This window comes from Taeniopygia guttata, chromosome 21 (genome assembly GCF_048771995.1).
Source record: "Taeniopygia guttata chromosome 21, bTaeGut7.mat, whole genome shotgun sequence".
Taxonomy (NCBI): Eukaryota; Metazoa; Chordata; class Aves; order Passeriformes; family Estrildidae; genus Taeniopygia; species Taeniopygia guttata.
The window spans coordinates 6644846-6668564 of NC_133046.1; the positions used below are offsets into that span (position 1 = coordinate 6644846).

General features: G+C 45.2%; 1 protein-coding gene and 1 long non-coding RNA gene across 2 annotated transcripts; one reads left to right on the forward strand and one right to left on the reverse strand.

The window, feature by feature from the left end:
* Positions 1-273: 273 nt before the first annotated feature.
* Positions 274-8615, reverse strand: LOC140680416 (uncharacterized). Its single transcript, XR_012051687.1, has 2 exons — positions 8025-8615; positions 274-1378 (listed from the first exon to the last, which is right to left on the reverse strand). It is a non-coding gene; the product is annotated as an uncharacterized lncRNA (long non-coding RNA).
* MICOS10 (mitochondrial contact site and cristae organizing system subunit 10) lies at positions 7608-23543 on the forward strand. Its single transcript, NM_001245605.2, is given in 4 exon segments — positions 7608-7703; positions 19045-19092; positions 19660-19769; positions 23304-23543. Coding segments are annotated over 4 exon segments (234 nt in total). The 5' UTR covers positions 7608-7636; the 3' UTR covers positions 23313-23543.
* Positions 23544-23719: the final 176 nt, after the last annotated feature.

Consider the following 23719-nt stretch of genomic DNA (forward strand, 5'->3'; position numbering starts at 1 on the left):
CCTTGGATGTCACAGACACAGCAGTCACACAGGGCTTGCCCCGTGGATGTCACAGAGCTGTCACACAGGGCGTGTCCTGTGGATGTCACAGACAACCCCAGTTTCCAGGGGAGTGAACAGCTCGGACGTGGATCGGGTTACAATAGCCAGAGACAAGACTGCACCACATGAATTTGCACCACAATGGAGCCCATGCAGACAGAACAGCTCTCAGCTGGTGGCAGAAACAAAATGAACCCGGAAGGGTGGAAAGAAAACAGTAGAACGATGTCAGGAAAAACAGGAACTGTATTAGTCCAAAGAAACACAAAACCACATAAAACTCCATCAAGAGACTACCAAACAAACCCAAAGGTGGGAATTTATCCTTCCACATTTGGGAGAGAAGCCACATGGCCTCAGAAGGCTCAAGAGACTCCAAATTCAGTTCTTTGCCACTATTCCTCAGCCTAACCTCCTTCAATCCGCTTTGTCAGATGGAGCAATCCCAAATGGCTCCTATTTTGCAGTTCCCAGATCCTCCTCCATCCTTGCCTTCCCTCCCAGCTGCCTCCCAGCAGTAATTAAGAAAAGCAAACCTGTTCATTACAAAGGCCAAATGACTCAATTTTTGTCCAGGGATCCACACATCTAATGCTCCTCGGTGCTGGAAGGCCAGAACTGATAAATTTGAAAACGTTTGTTCTAAAATTCCCTCTTTCTGTCCCAAAATTCATGCAAAGTACTCAATGACGGCTCTACTTGTAGCAGCTTTTAGTTTTGAACAGAAACAGCTCCTAGCTGCTTGCTGGAGCAGCACAGCAATAGCAGAATTAGGCAGCCCAGTATATTTCAAACAATTTGAGCTCTAAATGAATGTCGAGGCCAAGAGGATGTTTTTCTTAGCAGAAGAAATACAAGCATCCTGGATTTTGTTCTCCTGCTAATAGGTATAAAGAAGAATAAACAGCTGCTTTTTGTTTTCCCAAAAATATTTGCATTAAGAAGATCTGCAGATTCATTTTGAAATTGATGTCACATCTTTTTTCAAATGAGGACCAGCTGTTTGCTTTGCTTGTTTATAGCAGGCCATGTTTCAGGGACTTTTTGCTGTTTGTTTATTAAGATGTAGGACCAGACTGCTGCAGTTTGGTGTGGGGAGTGGATCCCAGCAGGCAGAAAGTCCATGAATGTCCCCACCATCCCACTTCTGTTGGGATTTGTGGAGGGGTTGGCACCAAATGCAGCAAATTCAGGGATATTCCATAATCCAAGTGCTGTGAGGTAGGTTCCCTGTGCCTCAGGCATTTCCCAAACCTGCAGGCATGGATCACCCACCTACAGGAAAGAGCACTCCAAGGGGCTCGTGGCAGGAATTACCCCTCTCCAAAACAAGGATCTATAAACAAAGGAAGCAAACAATGATGTCAGTTGACATCTTAACGGCCCAACAACATCAGATTCATGTGCAATTAATAACAAGTGTTTTGATCCTGCAATCAGCAGCTCTAAAATCCATGTGCTTTCCCTGTACATTTGATTACATTCGAGGAAGCAAAAGGATAAACACTTATTAGCATTACAAAGTACTTTTCACATTCAACCAGAACTTCCTGAAGCATTTGTGATCCAGCACGATGTGGTTTTTATTTTATCCTCCTGCATGTGTGGTGAAACGCTATTTATTTGTTTATTCCAGCATTTATCCAGGACCAAGGGTGACTGTGAGAACATGCTGAGGAACAATGTCTGAGAGAAAACCTTCATGCTTCACTGAATAGTCATTTTTTGTCATAAAGAATGAAACATCTTGATTTTTTTTTTTTTTTTTTTGTCAGATTGCCCATTTTCTTTCATGGCACTTGAAAGATATGTAAACTTGTATTGGGAGTTCTCATAAATTGAATTTATTGCTGCAAGAGTCTTCCAGCAATGGTAAAGTTTAGCTTGCTGGGTTTTATTAGTCAGAGTCAGTAAAACAGCAGCATCGCTTGGTTTGAGGCTGAAAACCGAGTGTTTCTTGGAAACTAATATAGGAAAAAGGTACCTACAACACTACCCAATGTCTTGGAATTCTGTGTTCAAGCCACAGATAGTTCTCACTATGGAGATCTTGGTACACAGTGTCAAAATAGCACACAAACAATAAAAAGTCCCCATCCTGAATCCAAAGCAGCTTTGCTGAGTGTATTCTTGGAATTTAAAAGTTTTTAGAGTTTCCCCATTTCCTGCATGAACTGATGAGTAACTCCAAATACCACGTTTAATGAAAAACAACATATCGCCCATTTAGTGTGAGGTTTGAGGCATTCCCCTCCCTGCACTAAGAATGTTGGACCAGACTTTTTCCACTCCAACAGCACCCAAGCAGATCTGCTCCTTTGGTTAATGGAAAGGATAAACCCAGCAGCAGCCAAGGTGTCCATACACTGCAGGACTGCTGGGAGCCCTCGTGTTCAGCACATCCCACTTAGCTGCACATCCTAGGACACTGCTCATTCCTCTTCTTGCAGCTGCTCCTTTAACTTTGTATTTTCAGCTCAGAAAACTTGAGAGACAGAGAGCCCTTAGCCTGAGCAAAGAGAGTATTGAGGGCATTCTTGTCAAACTTGGTCATTAACCAGCAATAACGTCTGTGGGTGTTCATTAAAAAAGAATCAAGGAGAAGCTGATTAAATACAGCAGAAAGAAACAAAACTTTCCATTCCCTTACTTTTTCCTTGACACGTTGCACTTCATTTGAAGCCTGCTAATATACTAGCCAAAAGAATTTTAAGGGCCTGCCTGGATTCTTTCTTAATACAATGGTCACGGTTCAGTAGTTAGAATCTGTATAGAATTAGCCAGAGACATGGACAAATGGAAAAACATACTAAAAGGCTAAAAAATAGCACTTGTTCATGGGCTTATTCATTAGAAAACCTCATCAATACAGCACAAGTTTTGCTCTTTCTACTATTCTAAAAAAATGATACAAAATAGTAGACACAAAATAAAGACAAAAAATGTGAGAGCACTGCTTTTGCCTGGAATTTCAGAGTTGGCAAAAACTCAGGTCAGTGTTTCCTGATGAGAATTTTGGGGCAAACTTCATATTCATAGCAAAAGCAGAATTAGCACAACGAGCTGTGACACATCTTGTCCCATTTCTCCAAGTTGTGCTTCAACCAGCCACACCTGGGAGCTGGAACCAGCAGCACCACACACTGAGTGCAACCCAAGTGGTGTGGAAATCCAGCAGCAGCAGCACAGAAGGGCCAAGGAACGTGGATGGGATCCCCATGGAAAGCCTGAGGGATGCTTCACTGCAGCACAAGTCAGCTCAGCCTCAGAGGATTGCTCACCCCACAGCATCCGACTGCCATCCACAGAAAATCAATAAGGACAGCACAGGAGACTTAATGGAGTTGCTGGCACCTTTCCCATTGCAGGCAAAGTCCTGCTGAGGAGGGGTTTCTTTCTCCTCAGACTTTTTTTTTTTTTTGGTGGTGTTGTTTCTCAGATAGCTAAAAGGCTTTCAAAGAGAGAAAGAAGCATAAATGTCTGTTGGTGAATGTGGCTTATGTTTGGAGGAAAAATCCAACACCCCGGAGTGGAGATTGAGAGCTGGAGGTTCCCACCCAGGTCTGAGCTCTCTGTAACATGAAAGAATTGTTCTGGAAGTACAGGAAACAGGGAGTGGGGGCCCACACTGAGGCTGTGTCAACCATTACAAGCAGATAACTCCCACACTGTTGCCTTCCTGTGCAGATCTTGGCAGAAAAATAAATAAAAAATATATGTGTGGGAGGTGATTCATGTTATTTAAATCGATGGGAGAAGCTGCATGTGTATTCTTCAGAAAAGAGGAGAGCAAGAGTGTAATAGCATCCAGTGGGGAAATGACACAAAGGATGCTTTAGGATTCTTTGAAAAAATAGGATAAGAGGTAATATTCTCATGCTGGGGAAGGTTCAAGATTTAAAGGAAATTTGCTGGGAAGTTTTGAAACAAAAACTCATCCTGCTCTATGGACAAGCCAGAAGTAACAGTTGAAAGGAAGTCTGCTCTGTTCAAAAGGGTTTGAATTCCAGCTGGTGCAGTTCCAGAGGAGCTCCTCACCTCCAAGTGCAGCTATGGAACCTTAGAACCCTTCTGGTTGGAAAAGCTCTCCCAGACCACTGAGTCAAGCTGTGACCAGTCCCCACCTTGTCCCCAGCCCTTCCTTGGACACCTCCAGGGATGGGCACTCCAAACCTCCGTGGGCAGTTCCAAGGCCTGAGCCCCTTTCCATGGGGAAATTCCTGCTGGTTCCACCCTGAGCCTGCCCTGGCCCAGCCTGAGGCCGTTCCCTCTGCTCCTGTCCCTGTTCCTGGAGCAGAGCCTGTCCCCCCGGCTGTCCCCTCCTGTCAGGAGCTGTGCAGTGCCACAAGGTCCCCCCTGAGCCTCCTTTTCTCCAGGCTGAGCCCCTTCCCAGCTCCCTCAGCCTCTCTTGGTGCTCCAGCCCCTTCCCCAACTCCATTCCTGTCCCTGGACACGCTCCAGCCCCTCCAGGTCCTTCCTGTGGTGAGGGCCCAGAATGGACACAGCACTGGACATGCCCTCTGCACGGATCATCCACTGGACACCAGGGAAGCAGCAATTTTGAAGAATAATAAAAGTACTTATTAATCTGAGATCCCCAGTCCTGCCTCTGCCTTATCTGATGGCCTTCTGCTGCAAGCCCAACCTGTTAGTGTCTAACTCCTAGTGAGCAGTACTTAATTCCACACACAACTCATATTGTTAACAAAACTGGGGATACAAGGTCTGAACCTACTTCAATGAGACGGTGACTTCCACCAGAGAAGTACAGTGCTCATTTTGAAGCTTTCTGGCTTCATTTCCTCCATTTATTCATACACTTATTTACTGGAAAGAAAGGAGAGGAGAGCACAAGGGAGGGAAGGAATCCTGGGACAGCACATGCTGGGCTGTAAAATGCAAAAAAGGTTTTTCAAAACCGCATGTTCCAAACATCACCTTGGAGTCCCACAATAATAAATACTTGATATTACACTGCGAGGGTCCAACTGCCAAGTAACTATAGCAATGAAAAGAAAAGCCTGTCTTTGGATGCATTCCCTCCTGCCTTAATTTTTCCCTGGGGTGGGGAGGGGGTACAGAGAATGTGCTCTAGATCCTTAATGGATAACATTTTCCAGAGCCCCCTCTGATCACTCAGTGACTCTGGGATTTAAAAGCAGCAGAGTGATTTCTCCAAGGGAAGCTGAACATTCAAATCAATTACCCTGAACTATTCCATCCCCCTGGAAAAGGTTTAATGCAGCAGGTCCTGAGGTGAGGCTGTCAGGATTCATTGAGATGCAGCAACACAACTCTTTATGAAGTGCCTCACAATCCAGCTGCTCACCAGGGCTTCCTTCAGCCCAAAAATCAGTGTTTTCCAGGGAACCCAGCAGCCTGAAAATGAGTAAGTGTGAAGTGAGACTACACTGGTCTGCACTGAGCATTTGTTTTTGCCAAAGAAGACCACATTTCTGGGTTGGTTTTAAACACTGCCTTCTGGAATTTAATTTTTGGGATGAAAATTAAAGAATTATTTCGGAGGCTTCAAGTTATCTTTCCCCTCATGATATTTTCCAGAGCTCTTTGGAAACAGGAGGGTGGAGCTGGCACCGCTGGGGCAGTGGTTTCAGAAAGCACTTCTGTAGCTATTTGGGGAAAAAACTGCTGGATCATGTTGGTATTTTTATAAGTAACTTGATGTGTAGTTCTATTTTGGATACCAACTATGCAGCAATGCAGACTGATTGGAGCAAATTGCAGGGGGAGGAAGAGAAAAGGAAGATCCCCTTACAGAACAAGGGCTGCCTTCTCCAGGGAAACCTCTTGAGCCTCCAGGGGCTCAGTTTAAACACGTGCCATTTAAGATAAGATTTTAAAGGCCATTTAGATTTTATAAGGAAGAGAAAATAATGGTTAATTGTGATTGTTCTGTGATATGTGAAGGAATTGAACCAAACCAATTAAAAGTAAAACCTTTCCATTGTGACTCTAGATCAAAACCAGTGGTACTTTTAAGATAAATTAAAGAATTATTTCTGTAATTATTCCTGTACCAACAATAACTTCATGAAATTTTTGCCAACTTCAAGAATTGTTCACTTCTGTTTGTGGCTTTAGTCTGTAATTGACTTGCAAAAGAACTTCCAGTTTTATGAAGCAGCAGAGCCTCCTCCACCTCGATAAAGAAAATTGCCAGAACTTGAAGAAATCAAAACAAATAATCAAGCTAAAAATTGCCTCCCAGTGTGAATGGGGACATTAGCACTTGACAAACACCCTGGAGGTCTTTTCACAAGGCTTCTAGAGAATGCCTTAGGCAGCCTACACACCATTTGCAAGTCAAACATTCCTTCTAGTAGGTTTGAGACATTCAGAGTTACTGCTGGCTCCTCAAAACTGTAGCAGGCTGCAGGATGGGCAGTGGGAACCCTTCCCACAGCCTGTTCCTCCAAAATTAGGAAATATTTACGTATAATACCAGGGTGAAATACTTCCCTGTGAGGTGGGGAGGCTCTGGCACAGGCTGCCCCTGGATCCCTGGAATTGTCCAAGGCCAGACTGGACAGTGAAAGGTGTCCCTGTCCCTGCCATGGCAGGGGGTGGGACTGAATGAACTTTAATATTCCTCCCAACCTAAACCATCCTGCAATTCTGTGATTCTCATTATCAACCTACCGCGTGGAATAACTTCTTGAATGTGACTGAATGATCTTGCTGAGATTATTTGGCTCCTTTTCTCAAATAAACAAGAATGTGGGGGGCCCAGATTGGTGTCAATCCCTATCAATATCCCAGGAGTGACCTCATTTTACCTTTTAAAATGAGGTCATTCCTGGGATATTGATAGGGATTGACACCAGCGGTCACACACCTGTATCTCATTCCAGGCCCTGAAGAACAGCCGAGGCCAGAGAGTAAAAATCACAGAATTATTAGGGTTGGAGGGGATTTCTGGAGATAATTTGTTTCAACCTCCCTGCCAAGGCAGGCACACCTGAAGCAGGTGACACAGGAACGCCCAGCGAGAGAGATTCCACAGCCTCCCTGGGCACCTGTTCCAGAGCTCTGCCACCCTCACGGAGCGTTCTTCCTCCTGCTGAGGCGATGCAGGAGCTGTGCAGGATGTAAGACAGGGCAAACCTACACGGGAGCATGTCCAGTGCTGTACCCAACGCTGCAGTGAGAAACTTGGCCCTGCAGCACAGCCCGGCTCTTACCATGGATGAGGCGAGAGCCCTGCGGGCAGGGGGGCGGCGGGCGCGGGCCCAACCCGGGCGCCTGCGAGGAGGCAGGGATGCTGCCATAGCCTGAGGGAGACGAGGACTAACAAGGACACAGCGGGAGCTCTAGGCGGAGAGATGGAGTCCGGGACGGGCTGGGAACGTGGCGTGCCCGGTCTTACGGGGGAAAAAGGTGTTTGGGCCGGATCCTACGGGGAAAAAGGGGATTTTGGGCCCAGCCCAAGGTCGGGCGCGGCGGCCATGACACCCGTCCGTCGGTTACCGTGGCAACGACAGCGGAATCTCGCGAGATCTCCCGGCGCGGGTGATAGGTGGAGCACCAGGTCTCGCGAGAGTTGCTCGGGGGAGGAGGTGAGGGGACGGGCAAGATGGCGTCGGAGGGCGACCTGGGCAGGAAGTGGGACCGGTGTGTGGCAGACTCCGCCGTCAAGCTGGGTAAGGGCGGCACGGACACGGCGGAGCGGGAGGGCCCGGGGAAGAGCGGTGGTGGTACCCCCGGGCTCCCCGAACCTGGGGGAGCGGCCGCCGGCGTGTCCCCGCGGCGCGGGGCCCACTGTCCCCCGCCGCCCCAGGTTCGCCTTAGAGCGGTTGTGAACCCGGGAGGAGCTCAGGGTGTCCGGAGGAGACGCCCTCATCGCTGCCCCCGGCGTCGGGGAGAGCCGGCGGCCCCGGGCCTGGCAAGGTGACCTTGGCCGCGGGCTCGGACCCCTGCCGGGCCCGCTCTCGGTTCTGCGCCCCGGCCCGGCCCCGGCTTACCGCGCTCCGGGCGTGTTTGACCTCTGGCTACTCCCTGTGCTGAAGGTAAGAGGTTTCCGTGGGAAATCTGGGCTCCGCAGGGAGTCTGGGCGGCCTCCCGGCCGGAATGAATGAGCGGCGGGCAGGCAGGACCGGCTCCTGGCGTGGCGCGACCTCGGCCGCCTTCACTTGGCTGCGGCGGGGCTTTGGAGCGGTCTGTGCAGAGCTGCTCACAGCTCCGCGTGCGAGGGGCCGCGTTTATTAAAAGCAAAGGCAGCGTGACACGCTGAGGGCTTTGGCACGTGTCACTCGGTACAGCGTGTGGAGTGTGACATTGAGAAGCGCCGTCCGTGTCCCAGCCCTGTAGTTCTGCGTTTTCGTCGAGCAGGGGAACAATTCTGTTGGGTTTTTTCCCGTTATTTATTTCCTTAAGGTGACGGTTATGAACATATCTCAGTTTTTTTGCAGAAACGAGGTTTCACGGAGTGCTGTGAGTTTTTGGGGTGGTGGTGGCTGTGATGGCAGCACCACGCTCACCCTGTGACGGGCTGCAAAGTGAATCCAGGCAGAGCTTGTGGCTTCACAAAATGTATTTACAAACCCAGGTTTTCAAATGCAATGTGTAAAGCAAGAAATGCAGTGTCTGACACAGACGATATTAGTTCCATGTTGGTGCAGATGTCTCTTTTAGAACCATAAATAATGTCTGGGAAATGTGAATGTTTATTTCATGTAGCTGCAGTGGCCTTGTGCTTGAAAGCTGATGAGGAACTTGGGGGTTTTAGTTGCCTAATACTTTTCCATTAGAAAAGATGTTTAATAATTTTAAGTAAACTGAAACTTCCATTGTTTATAACAGACCTTTAAAAAGTGTCAAGTGCTCCAGAGCAGTGTTTTTCCTTATGAAATTCTACTCAGGTTTGTCTGACAAACATATCTGGACATGTTTATGTTTCCATAGCATTGGTTGCTTTATCATAAAATATTAAGTATGCCAAATTATAAACAAGAACTTGTTCCACACTGCAGCTGTACATGTCAGAATCCTGTGCATCCTCTGCCCTGGAGGCTGAAGGAGATGGATACTGGGTTTATTTCACAGAATCTGAGGCTGATTTGTGCTGGAAGGGACCTTACAACTCTCGTCCCACCCCATGCCATGAGCAGGGACACTTTCCACTATCCCAGGCTGCTCCCAGCCCAGTCCGGCCTGGCCTTGGACAGTGCCAGGGATCCAGGGGCAGCCACAGCTGCTCTGGGCAACCTGTGCCAGGGCCTGCCCACCCTCACAGGGAAGAATTTTTTCACATTATCCATTATCCCAATGCCTCTGTCATTGGGAAGCCACTTCCCCTTGTCCTGTCTCTCCAGGCCTTTGCAAACAGTTTCTTTCCCTCTCTCCTGTCAGCTCCCTTCAGGTACTGGAAGGCTGCAATGAGGTCACCCCAAAACCTTCTTTTTTCCAGGCTGAACAATCCCAATTCTCTCTCTTTCCTCCCAGCAGACCTGCTCCATCCCTCTGATCTTCCTGGTGCCTCCTCTGGACTCTCTCCAGCAGCTCCAGGTCCTTCCAGGGCTGGGGCAGCTCTGCAGGTGAGGTCTCACCTGAGCGGGGCAGAGGGGCAGAGTCCCCCCTTTGCTGCTGAGGGATCAGCCTGGGACACGGGGAGTTTCTGCCTGGGTCGTGTCCAGCTCTCACCCACAGCACCCGCAGGTCCTCCTCCCTGGGGCTGCTCCTGAGCTCTTCATCCCTCAGCCTGGATTGATCCTGGGGGTTGTCCTGACCCACGTGCAGCACCTGCTCTTGTTAAAGCTCCTGAGATTCCCATGGGCCACTCCTGGAGCTTGCCCAGGTCCCTCTGGGCAGCCCTGTCCTTCAGGTGTGTGCACTGAGCTTGGTGCCTGGCACTGCCCTCCTGGCTCTGCTCTGGGCCTTGCCTTTGGGTTCGGTGTTTTCTTCCATCCTGCAGTGGTGCAGGAGAGTGAGAACCTGCTGTGCCTCGTGCACTGCTGCTCTGGTCGAGGATCCCCAGTGTTGGCCTCACGAGGATGCTGAGGAGAGATCTCAGCCAGATTCGTGCTTTTCACCAGACTGCCCAAAAAGGTCACGTGTGCTGCATCTCTTTACCTTCACACCAAACCCAGTGGGGTGGGCTCAGACACGTTTCTCTTCATGTGAGGGCACTTTCCTGGTTTGTGTGCTTTTACAGTTGATCAGTAGCTGAAGCATTTGTGCTGGCAACCTCCTGCATACATTGTTTGCTGACAACACACATTTTTCCGTGGTATCCCAGTGGGAATGATTGTTTTCTCTGCAGGGACATTAAAACTGTGAGTGGTTGGGTTGATTGGTTTTGTAATATTACTGCAAAGTTTCCTGGAATTTCCAATATAAATTATCAAGGGTGGTTGTTGTACTGGAAAGAAAGAAGGAAAGAATTTTTTTTTTTTTTTACTTGAGGGTTTAGTTGTTACATGGGATACAGGATTTGGTAAACATCTTTTTTTGTCCAACTTTTCCGTTTGGTGGCCAAAATGTCCTTCCCAAACACTCCTTTACATCCTTCCCTCCCTACAGGCAGGGAGATCTTCCCAGCCAATGGCTGGGGAAAAACAAACATTGTGATTAGCCCAGTGTTTTCCCATTACAGACTCCCTAAATAAAGGAAAGCACTGAATTTCTGGAGCTGTGCATGCATGACATTTCCCAATGTCTGTGAGAGCTGTGGACAGGTAACTCCTGTGGATTAGTTTGAGGGTAGGGGGGACATGGGAAGCAGAAAAGGGGGAGAAGAGTGGGTAGAGCTCTCAGGCTGGCTTTATTAGCCAAAATGTGGTTTAAATTCCAGCTGGGGCTGTGCTGCCTGTCCTTAGCCCATCAGGATTCCCTGTGGAAGTCGGGGTTTGTCCTTAGCTCTGTTTGTAGTTGTGCAATACTGTTTTAGTTGGAGGCCAGGCTCCTGAGAAAACTTGATCTCCTGCCACTAAAACTTCCAAAATAAATATTTATCTTGTGTTGCATCTTTTGAAATGCTGTATTATGTTTTTGAGTTCTTGGTCGCTACCTGTGTGGATCTCGTAATTTAGTATTAATTTTTTCCTGTTAGTTCCAAACAGAGGATGTTGTCAGGCGTTGTTAGGACAGGATTTCATTTCAAAGAGTAGGTAAACCTTTTTATGCCTGCTCAGAACATTGAGCCATTGTTAAACGGAGCTTGTGGTCCCCTCGTTTTTATTAGGATGATATTTATTTGATTTGCTAATGATGAGGCTGTACCCATCTGGTTTTGTTCCTCTTCCATTCCAGATGTAGTTGAGAGCACAGTGTTTGTGTGCAGAGGACTGGCTTGTGCTTTCTTAGCTGACCAGGGGGTTTCTGACAGACAGTCCAGGTCCTGCTGGCTCTGGCTTTGCACTGTCCTCAGGGTTTTTCACCCAGGCAGTCATTTAAATAATTTAACTTTCTGTCCCTTTTTTCATTCTGATACTGGTTTTCAAGCAGAAAAGCTACTTGTTACTTTCTTACAGAAAACCTGTTTGTTTGGGGGGTGGGAACAGAGACTTGAACTGGTTTTCATCTCCTTCCCAGCTTGCAGACCTTCCTCAATTCCTGTCTCCTCTCCTGCCTTCACAGCCATTTCTTTCTTTTCATCAGTAGAGCTCTGCAGAGGAGGTCTGATGAAGTAAACACTGCTGTGGTCTTCCTCCATCCTGCAGCCTCCAAACCCTGTTCAAAGGCTTGGTTTGTTTGTTTAACTGATTGATAGTTCATGGCTGTTTGTTTGGAAAGACAATTACAAGAGATTGACAGAGGTGTTTTTTTTGTTGAAAGGCTGTAATTTTGGACAAATTATTATTATTATGTGCTGTTTCCAGGGGACAGAGAGGCAATAAAGAGTAGTGTGGAAGAGAGGGAGGTTTATGTGCCCACATGCCTTGGTTTGTTTTGAAGCTGTTGTTGTTTTAAATGGGTTGAATTCAGTAATTTTCCTGATACTGGAAGATAATCCTAGGGAAGCTGTTTGCTTCTTGGCTTATGTGTGTGAAGTTGCTGTGTTGAAGTTAAAGTTTTTTCAGGAGAGAAATGTTTTGATGTATGTCTGTGATTGACCAAAATTCAGCCTGGAAGCTTGTAAATAACCCAGTGTAGTGATTTCATTTTCCTCTAATCCTCTGTTTTGACATCTGGAAATAAAATGCTTCTAATTCCCATTTAATAGGGTGTTTTTTTAAAGAGAAAAGGGCACTTTGAATTCTGCAACTGTTAACATGATTTCTTCTGCCTTTCATCATCTGGCCTGCTTGAATTAGCTGTTCTGTTAATGGCAAGGATGAAATTGTATTGTTTGTGTCATTCCACAGATTGGATATTTCAGAAAGAATCATTGTATGGATTGCAATGTCAGTATTTTTAAATAATCCTTCACGTGGTTATGAATAGGATAAAGTCAGTCTATATAATGATAAAACTTGATTACACTTTCTGAAAACTGGATTAGACTTTGTCTAAATATACAAAAATCCTGAAATTCCTGTTTTGAAGTGTTTTTTTGCTTGGCAGTTGTATCATGGCCATCCAATCTTAGCTACCAGGCCAGAAGGCTTGTTCTAAACTCCTTTGGGTTTTTGCTTTTAGTGCTGGAGGGCATGGATATCATGTGAGCACACAGCTGCACTGTTGTGTGAGCTTTGTTGGAACCCCAAGTTATTTTTCCTGGTTGTACAGAAGATCCAGCTCTACTAGTTGTGTCTTGCAGCAGACCAAGTAGTGTAAATATGAACTGCTCATGGCTCAGGCTGTGCAGGGAGGCAGCACAGACAACAAAAAATGTTTTCCTTGGAAGAGGTGGGCAAATGCTGTTCTGAGAATAGGCTTTTGGTCTAAAATGTAACAGCAATTTTTAGTTATTATGTTAGCAGAGCTCTGAATACAATATCCATTTACAAATTAAGGGGGTATTCTCTTCTGTTGGAAGAAAGAGACAGGAAACTCTTTAGGGATCCAGTTCTCCTCCTAAGAGCATTTGTGCCCTGCTGTTCCCTTGGTTGGCACTCTGGACTCAGGGAGCTGTGCCCTGCTGGGGTGTGCCTCACCAGCCGTGCCAGCCTGCTCTTGGTGGCCCTTGGAGCAAGAGAACCTGAGAGGAGAGCTGTGACAATCCATCTGCAGCCTCTGCAAACCCCAGACCCCCTAAGCTGTGCTCCACAGGAAATGAGCCCAAAATGCCCTGACTTCCTGAACCTCTGCATAAGGGCATTATAAGGTGCCAACTCTGCCTTTTTTGGAGGTGGCATGTGGTGGCAGTGCCCAGGGGAAAGGGACTGTAGCCAAGTGATATCCTGAAGATTGGTCCTTGAGAAGTTACAGCAGTAGGTGGGAACAAGACTGTTGTTTTTTTATATCAGAAACTGTTTTCTGATAAAATCATTCCAGGGCTACTTGCACATCCTGGGTGACAATAAATGAATAGTGGGAAGTTTGAGAAGCATCAGGCTCCTTTTCTCTTCATTCCTGCCAGTGAGATGCCCCTGACACTCTTCTTGCTCTCAGCTGTCTCTGTTTCTGAGCTGGGCCAGCAGACGTCAGTACTGGCCAGCCTGTGCTGGGTGGGTGTGAAGCAGCAGCATTGCCAACCCTCACAGCTGGGCTGCAAAAGCCTGGAGTGTGGTGTTTACTTCTGCTAAATCTTTCTTTTCAGCAATGTTACTGTTTTTATTAGCCGAACATAAAATTGCAGTAAGACAACAAGGTAAGTTTCCTGTCAGAGGGGTATTTTGTGTTATAAGGATATTGTTGCTTTCTTATCTAGGAGCTGCTAAAGCAAGCACAGGCCTGATCTGTCTAAAAGCTTGGTGCATCATTGATTGCAGAATCCCAGAATGGTTTGGGATGGGAGGCATCTAAAGCTCATCCAGTCTAACCTGGCCTGGCCCTGGGCACTTCCAGGGATGGGGCAGCCACAGCTTCTCTGGGAAATCTGTGCCAGGGCCTCCCCAGCTCCACACGGAATTTGCATTGTGTCATCATAGAGCAGCTTCCAGCTCTGTCCCCTTCCCCTTTTAAAGGCGGGATAAAACGTTTGTGCCCTCAGGTGTGTCTCACAGATCATTCAGCAGTGTGTGGCGTGAGGTTGGAGTTTCTGGCCAGTGTCACTGTGGTTCATTCCTTGGGCCATCACGGTGCTGCTGCCCGTGCCTCTGCAGCAGTGCTGATGTTTACCCAGGCTGTGCCTTTGAGCAGCACTTGACCTGACCCTGAGTGCTTAAGGGTGAAAGCAACCCCTGAAAGCATGTTGGGATTTTTGATTCTAATGATATGTGGATATTAATAGTTTGTTATTCCAGTTTTTCTCTGTTACTACAGTAGATGCTAGTATAAAACAAAACTCTCTTTTTTCTGCTTCTTTCTTGAGTACTTGGTATATAATTTCACTGTGTTTTCTTCTAGTGTCCATGCTCATTTTTCTGTCTGCTCTGCAAACAATCCACACCACAGGGGAGATGGGAATGAAAGCTTCAAAGTTGGTGTTTGGAGAAAATCTGATTCCTGCCACTAAGACCTTGCAAAGAGTCTGCTTAAAATTAATTCTCTCCATAAATAAGTGATTTCATGGTCTCGGATTTCTAACTGGTGCTAAGTGCTGCCCTGTGAAGGCCCTGGTGTATGAAGGCAACTTCCCTCCACATTTTTACAAAGCAATTCTTTATGTATCTTGTCAGAGTGGGATTGGAGGCTGAAGCTTTCAGTTTTGTATTAATGTATGTGGAATGGCAAAGGAAAAAAGAATAGTTTTAGTTTTGGGATTAAGTAAATGAAAACCTTCCAGCTGCTATAGTAACAGCAACACATCTGCCAGATGTCAGTGAGCATATTTTAATCCTTCTATTTTAAGTTTCAAGCTATTGAAGCAAAGTACATCTAGGTGTGGCTGTGTTAGTAGCTGCCTCAGCCTGTAGCTACTTGGGTAGCCTAGGAAAGAACCGTGTAGTATCACTGTTGGACTGACTGCTGATTAAATTTATAGAAAAGGCTTTTCCCAGATGTTCTTACAGGGCAGGAGCCCATCCTGAAGATTTGTGTTTCTCTCTGAGACACTTTTATGATGTCCTGTTGGGTATACAGCGTGTGCTCTCCTGCGTGTTAGATTGATTGGAGGTACCGGGACGTTTTTCTTGGAAGGTGTAAGAGCCAAAAAAGCAGAAAGAAAAGGTTTTGGTGCCTGGGCTTGCTGCCTAATGCCAATTCCGTGTGGGTGTGCATAGTGGGGAGCAGGGCTGAGGTGTCCACACAAGTGTCCTGTCCCCTGTTGACACTGTAAATGAGTTTAGGCTGAAGTGATGAATGTGGGGTGGAAGAGGCTGTTTTTCTAGTTAAACATTTTAAACTGTCAGAGAAGGTGAAAAATGGGTTGCACTCTTTCCTGTGGCCTTTTCCTCCAAAGAGTCTGTCAGGCACGAAAGGGAGGGAAAATGTGCCTGGCGTGGATCAAGCCCTTTGCTTTTCCATGTTCGTTTGTTTTTATTGTAAGATAAACCTTTCATGTTTTATTGTTATGAAGTTAAAGCCTGGCCTAGAGGTGCTGATCTTTAGGAGGAACAGCTGGAGCGTCCCCTGGTCAGGTGGGAGACTCTTTGAAGCGACATGTTGCCTCTTTAAGAGGAAATGGAGCATGTGAGAACTTAAACCTGTAAAACTCATCATCAGCTCTACCATTGTTTATCTGTGGTGTAACTTTATATAGAATTAAAGTGAAATGCATTACTTTGCTCCCGAGGCAAGATGGTTTTGCTCCCCCTTGGTCTTGGAGACACAGGAAATGACCACATAACCACAAATACTTTCTAGTGGAATGAAGATGAGTGACAAACTTCCCGCAGAAAGAGGTTCTTAACCAGGCAGGCTAAGGACTTAAATGTAGCTGAAGGTTCTGGTTTTAAGTTAAAACCAACTTCTAACTGTTCAAACCAAGTAGAAAAGAGCAAATGCTGTACATGCAGTGGCTGGTGTGAGGGGCAGAGCTGGTGTTCCTAGTGGGCAGAGTGTTGTGATCACAATGGTTTTGGGCGCAGGCTGAGTCTGTGCCTCAGTCAGGAAAGGAGTGACCCAAGCTGCCTGTGAGATTAGGAAAGCTAAGGTGCTTTTTTGGCTTCGTTTCTTGCACAGAAGGCCAGAACCCATTAGCTGTCAGATCTCCTCCTTCACGTCTCTGTAGCATTTTCATTACTTAAAGCAAGGTCTTAGCTATTGTCCCATCATTTTCTGGTACTCATTGTCGCTGTAAACTCTTTACAGCTGGAATAAAGTGCAGTGATAGCCTCTAAAATTGCACAAAAATGCGTTTGCATTTGTGAAGAACAACAATCCCTTCAAATGAGCTGCTTCAGAAAAAGCTTTCTTAAGATAGACTACTTTTTCCTAAGTCAGTCATGCTGGACCACATCTGTTTAACAGTAGTGTTGGTGTGGGGGAAGGCCTAATTTGTGTTTTGGGCTTAGTCTGAATTGCAGTTGACATAAATAATAAATTTTTCACCTTTTAAGTGTATCCTGTAGCTTCCCCCATGGCCAACAGGAAGCAGCATTGATGGCATGTGAGTGCAGCCCTTACAGAGGGGCTGTGAGAGAACATCTGAAGGAGGTGAAGAGAGTACAAGATAATGATAATTTCTGGAAGTAAATGGAAAGAAACTGTATTAATTACAGCTGCTTCCTTAGTGCAGGGTTGTGTTAAGACAAGACAGGAAGCAGTTCACCACCAGGCTGGTGAGAAGAATGTGGGTTTGACTGGTAACATGGAAAATGTGGTGACATTAGAAACTACCCAGGCTATGCATCGAGATGATGCAGGATTTGTCATCCTGTAAATAATTTCTCATTGATTAGCTAAACTGTTTGGATTGGCAGAGGGGATCATCCCAGGGACAGGAAGCGTAGGACCAGGATTGCTCCCTCATGTCAGGGCTGCTGAGCTGGGCACTTCAAACAGTCCTGGTGCTGTCTGAGGAGAGAGAATCCCCCCACCAAGTCCTCATCAGCCCCGAAGGGGAAGGGCAGCAGCCCAAACCCAGCCAGCTCAGTACGGGTTGTAGGAACGGGCTGGCAGAGATCCAGGCCAGGGCAGCAAACGGATGGATTCTGGAAGATAGAAATCATCCTTGATGGCAGAAACACTGCAGGAGAGCCAGCACCAGCTGCACTACAGCAAAGGTAGGGCAGGAAGGCTCTGCTGGAGCGGGCTGGGGGGTTAGAGGGGTGAGCTGGGGGGTTAGAGGGGTGAGCTGGGGCTCTGAGGGAGGCCTGATGTCTCTTCCAGGCTGTGGGTGAACATTGCTCAGCGCACGGGTCTGCTCCGAGGGTCTCTTACTGTCTGAAAGGCACAAAAACCCTGAGGCTCTGAGCAGACACCTGAGGATCCCAGCCTTTCCCTTAGCTGTGCAAATGCTTAGGGTGAAAACCTGACCTTCAGTGCAGCGCTGGGGCTCTGAAATGTCTGGGGGAGTTATGTCAGGATTGCTTGGCGGGCAGTCAAAGCTCTTCCTGCATGTTTTGTAAGCCTACTCCGAAGTTGTGATGACCTGGTAAAGTAGTTACTTCTGGCACAACTGAAAATCTGTAGTAAAATGAAAATGGTTTTCAAACCCTTTTCCAGCTCTCAGTAAATACAGAGAGTAAAGTCCTTACAGAGAGTGAACGTGAGGCGCTTTGCTCAGATCATGTTTGCTTACCTCTGCCCTAATATTCAGGGGCTTATCATCAACAAAACACATGGGATGTATGAGGTAGTGCATCCTAATGTGCTGAGGATGTCAAGTATTCTTTGAGTAATCTGTTCTTCAGAAGGAACTATCAATGTACTTTTTACAAGGAAAAACTTTTGAAGAGCACAAGGAAACTTAAAAAAGAGGCAGCATCCTATATGCCACGAGAGTACAGGATTCCTTGGCATTGTTCTGTACTCAACCCACTTACTAATGCATTCAACAGGATCATATGCTTTTAGGACTATAAAAAAGGATGTATTTTAATTAACAAACTCATAATATTTAATTTCTTTTATTGAAAGGAGGGAGTTGAAACCTATAATAGGATTTGTTTGATGCAAAATAAATCTGAAGCTGTTGGTTTGTTTTTTTAATGAGGATGTGCATGACTGATTTTTCTTTTTTTTCAAACTTTAGTACTTCCGTGCCTTATCTAAAATTCTTCTCTTCAGTGGACATAATTAAAGGTAGAATTTGCCCACTCATCTGCAAGTTTTCACTGATATTTATTGGGTCCTGAGAGGAGTTTTGTAGACTTGCCTGACATCTTATACAAAAGCATGAGCTCACCTTCCAAGGAAAGCAAAAACTTATTTTTAAATACACAGAGTTTTTTTTTAATGGCGCTGAATAATTTTGTTTCGAGGGCTGCAGTTATTTCTATGTATAGTATAAGGATGTGAAAAGTCATTCATTCCTAATGTGTTTAAATGTGCTCCATAATGAATGTTGTGGATGTGAAAGATAAGCAGCCTGGAGCTTTCTTTGTGAGGTATAGGGTAACACAAAGCTTCAAAGTTCTGCTGCCCTCGGGACACACATTGAAGCACTTAAAGTAGTGAGATAAACGAAATACAATGAGATATTCATCTGCAGAATCTGAAGCTCAAGGACACAATAAGTTTTCATTTAAGTATTTCTCATTTGCTGACAATGAGCCAAATAAATTTTAATTCTACATTGTAGATGGTGATAGAAATTCAGGAACTTTCCCTAAGATGAGAGTGTTTTTTTTTCCCAGATATTTCTGATAATGTATTTATTACATATGTTGGGATTCTAATGTGAATTAGCTGTTTACAGTTACTTAAGAAAACAAGAATTGTTTTTTTCAGGTTTGTTATTTAAGAGCTCTGGTTTGGTGTGCTGAAATAACATGGTAGCTGGGTAGTCATAGTCTGATATTCCTGAGTTGGAATAAAGAATTACTGTAAAGAACTAAATAATTTTCCATTGCTTTGCTTTATCTTTGTCCTCACTCGCTGCATTTCTTCTTACAGGTGCTGGATTTGGATTAGGAATTGTTTTCTCAGTCATCTTCTTCAAAAGTAAGTGCACTGCATTATTCTTGGCTGCCTGGCTTCCCACTTTCCATCTGTTGTAGGTACAGCTAGAAATCTTTGAGGCACGTAAAAGTTAATCAGCTTGTTAAAGCAATTCTTCCATTGTTTGGCCTGTCTCCTCCATTGCAATGGAGTTCCCAAAGCTTTTAGCTGTTGTGTAATAAAAGTGTTATTCTCTCGGAGGTCCTCCTATGCTCAGCACAAATCCTGGAGTGGCAGGAGAGAGCCTGAGCCAAATCACTGGAGCTGTGTATCTAGACATCAGTTTATGCCAGCCTGGCCAGGGCTTTAAAACTGATCCTAGTTCTTCAGCTGTGCTTTAAAACAGAATAATTTTCAGTAATACCTTGAATTCTGACATTGCTTTTAAATTCTAAACCCATGTTACTGTTCTTCTTCTTCTTCTGTAGTGGGCTGGTTTGGAGGATTTTAGAACCCAAAAATGCCTGGAATGCATCTTCTAGTAATTTGTTCTTTCTTGGTGCTTATAGAACATATAACAAACAACTTTCCTTGACTTCACTTTTTCCTCTGTGCTTGCCTCTTCTACAGGAAAGACATGGCCTATTGCATTTGGGTCAGGGATGGGGTTAGGAATGGCTTATTCCAATTGTCAACACGACTTCCAATCTCCATATCTTCTCCATGGTAAATTTGTAAAAGTAAGTATCAACTTGTCATGGTTTGACACTGGCCCAAAGCCAGGAGCCCAGGGAAGCCTGGATTACCCTCCCTTGTAACAGCTGGGCAGAGGAGAGAGAAAAAAATTGACAAAGGGTTCATTAATTGAGGTAAGGACTGAGAGAAAAACACTTCAAGGGCAAAACAAGTTCAACTTAAAGCTGCAAAGTGAATTCATTACTAAGAAAATCAGAGGAGGATAATGAGAAGTAAAGGAAGGCCTTGAAACACTTTTTGCCTCCCAGCCCCTCCCTCCTTCCCACCGACAGCACAGGGGGACAGGAGGGTGGGGATTTGGTCAGTTCATCACCCAAGATTTTCTTCCCTTGCTCCAGGAGAGGAGCCCTTCCCCTGTGAGGCCCTGGGGTCCCTCCCACAGCCTGCAGAGGAATCTCGACTCCAGCACCTGGAGCACCTCCTCCCCCTTTTTCTCCACTGCCCTTGGTGTCTCCATGTTGTTTCCTTCACATGTTCTCACCTCCTCCTCCTCTGGGTAGAAAAAGAGCTGTGCACCTTTGTTCCAATTTTAAGAAGTTATCACAGAAGCATTCCTGTCATCTCTAGTTGGCCCAGCCTTGGCCAGTGGCATGTCCCTCTTCAGAGCCACTTTTTTGTCCCCACCACTACCAAAAACAGGCTGTGTAAAACCAACACACAAAGCTACCTACCACTAGTTGGTAGCTGCTTTATTTTAAGTCAGATTATCCATTTACATGGATATTTCTCTGCCTTTCCCAAAGGACTGCTAGTAGGAAGAATCTTGTCTTGCCAAAGCTGGAATGTTCCCCTGTTCTTTAATATTTGGTGTGTTTAACAGTAAATTTACTAGACTGAATACATGGAATTAGTTTAACAGATCCTGCAGATAGCTTTTCCCACAACCTGAAAATACAATAAAAATACATGTCAGAAAAGCAGAAAAACTAAGCTAGTATTAATGTTCTTCAGACTTTAAAAGAGATGAGCTGGGAAGAAACTAAAAGTCATGGCAGGCACGTCAGGTAGCTCTGCCTGTGGAAGCAGATCTTTGATCTTCTGTTAGGTTTTGGGTTTTTTTTCAATATGAAAACACTGATCACTTTCAAGTTTTGTGGCTTGTTTGCCTGCATAATAATGTAGTAGTTAGTCTGGAAAAAAATGTACCCTGTAAACAGTTTTGAAGAGGATAATTTCAATGAGTTCAGTATTAACACTGAAGTAAAATATTTTACCATGCTGAAGTAAAATTTTTAAGAATATATTGACTAATAGGAACAATTAGTGCAGTCACAAACTGGCTGCAGTGCACAGTTCACAAACTGAATCCATTAGTATTTTCTTAATTTCTTCATGTGTCAGAGCTGGGGCTGTTCTCATGGTAATTTATTACTGTGGCACCTGGAAAGAAAAGGAATATATGTGTGTGTGTTTTGGATCCACAGAGCCATGGCCTGGTTAAATGGTTTCAGTGACACTGCTGCAGAGGCATCCACCAGGACATATTTAGTTACTTCAGCACTTCAGAAAGTACCGAGGGAAAATCTGCCAGGAGCTTCTGGTGCAGGACAGAGTGCAGAAATCCCTCCTGGATGGCTCCTCTGCCTGGTGCAGGAGGCCTGCAGGCCTTTCCAGGCTTTTCCTGGTGCCTGTAGAGCTGCAAGTTGAGCCCAGTCCTCCTTGATTTACTGGCAGATGAGCTTTTGCCAGCATTCTACGGCCCTACCAGACATACCTGCTTACAAATATTCTCTCCAGCTGCCTGTTAAAGGGAAATAGTAACAAGACTCTCCAACAAATAATATCTTTGGAGAGCAATGCAGAGGAGCTGACTTGGATGCAGCTGATCAGCATTGCCAGCCACTGCCCAGAATCAGAAATTTGTGGCTCTTCTGGCCAGATGTGTTAACATTAAAATGTGTTTTACACCATCCTGAGGGTGTTCCTCCAGTTTACATCTCCAAAAAAAAAACCTGGAGTGACATGTCTGTGGCTTGATGGGAGTGATAAATGCACTGCTCATGTGTTCTGAGAAAGCATTATTCATTCAAGGGTGCTTGTTCCTAGGGATGTTGGGCAGCAGAAAACAGTGTGGTCACCCTAGGAAGAGATTTTATTTGGATTAAGGACTAACCTGGAGCAGGGTGGTCTTTGAAGCATGAGATAACTGGAAGGACACTTCAGATGTCTGCATGGCACAAGAGAAATAGTTTCCAGTGCACTGTCTCCATGACTTTCTCTGGCACAATGAGGCTGAGAGAGGGAAAACATGGATGAAGCCATCTAATGGTTAATGTCATTAATTCCCTCCCAAATGTCATGTCATGGGTAATGGCTCCAAGGTTATTACAACAAAATTATTTCATTTCTCTTGGTTAGAAACATGGAAGATATTGTTGCATTATCACTCATCTGGTTTTTTCCCTAGAAAAATTTGTTAATAACTAAACTTTGTATTTTTTCCTGTACAAAACTGAGTTCTGTTCAAATGCTAACTTGTCAAAATGATTGAATCTGCAAGAAAATCAGCTTTATTAGAGGGAAATGTAACATGGATTAACTTGGAAAAGAAAATTATTTCTAGTTTTCTGAGCCTGTCAAGTTCACAGGATCACAGGAGAACTGAGTTGGAAAGGACTTCAGGGAGGTCGTGGGGGTTACCTGTGAGGTCAGACCAGGTTACTCTGGCCTTTACTTGGTTGGGATTGTTGATTCTTCAAAATCAAGTTCTTAATTCTGAGTCCTGAGTCACAATAAGAGAGGACAGAGGATCTTCAAGATACTGAATAATCAGGAGATGTCACAGTGACTTTGCAGATGTTGTGGCTGTAATTTGGGTCATCACACTGCCCGTCCTTTGGGTTAGAAATTCCATCATGAAACCCCAACACCAGTGCAGGAGCCATTCATCTAGACCAAAAGAATACTTAAAGTGCAGAAGAGTTCTAATTTGTGGTCAGAATATTCTGAGGCTTTTAAAGTAATTTGATCAAGTGGTTTTCACTGTGACTTCAACAGATTTTAAAATCAACATGTCACAATTATTTAAAGGCTTAAAATGCTATGGCTGTGAATTGCACAGCCTAGATATCCTAGCCAAATGGAAAAGATCCTAGTTTTCAGATTATTTAGCCTGTATTATTACCCAAACCTCACATTCCTATACTTTGATAGGAATGTGGATTTATACTGATGTGCAAGAACACAAGAAGGCATCTGCAGCCTTTCCTCTTGCTCTTTGTGGCTTTGATTTCAGTCTGATTTCTCTTCAGCCTGTGAATAGTTAACTTGACCAATAATGTGGGTTTTTTTAAGTACCCAGTTTATCAGCATGGAAGGATGTGCATGGAAACATGGCACGCTTCTGGTTAGCTGCTTAATTCTTCCATACACAGCCTCTTGCTTTAGCAAAGGGTGAATACGTTCCCTTGCCCTCTGGAAATGCTACAGAGCTCCGTGACTTGCTTTACATCCTGCAGCACCTTCCCTGTAAGGAACCCAAATGGCTTTTTAATAATATCAGCCTTCTTGCTTTACAGGAACAGTGACTAATGGCTAAGACTATCCCAGTGGGAAGGAAGGAGAAATCAATGATTATTCCTCAGGAATACTGAAGTGCCCCTGGAATAAGCCAACATTCTTCAGTAACGATCACCAGTAACTCTTTATACTCCAACAAACTGTTTCTGTCTATGAAACAAAGTTCTGTTGCTTGTTTTGTATCCTGTCTGAAAAGTGCAAGGAGGAGCTCTTCTGGGAAATAAATAAAAGAAAAATGGCCTTCTCTGGTGTGTTGACTTTGTATGTGAGTGAGAGAGAGGGAGAATGGAAGGAGAGAACTTCATTTGGAGTAGCCAGCAGCTGGGACCACCTGGGCCACTGGGAGAGCTCCTCAGCAAAGCCAGCCTTCGCTTGTTCCTCCCCACTCCTGAGAGCAACCCCCATCCACCAGCCA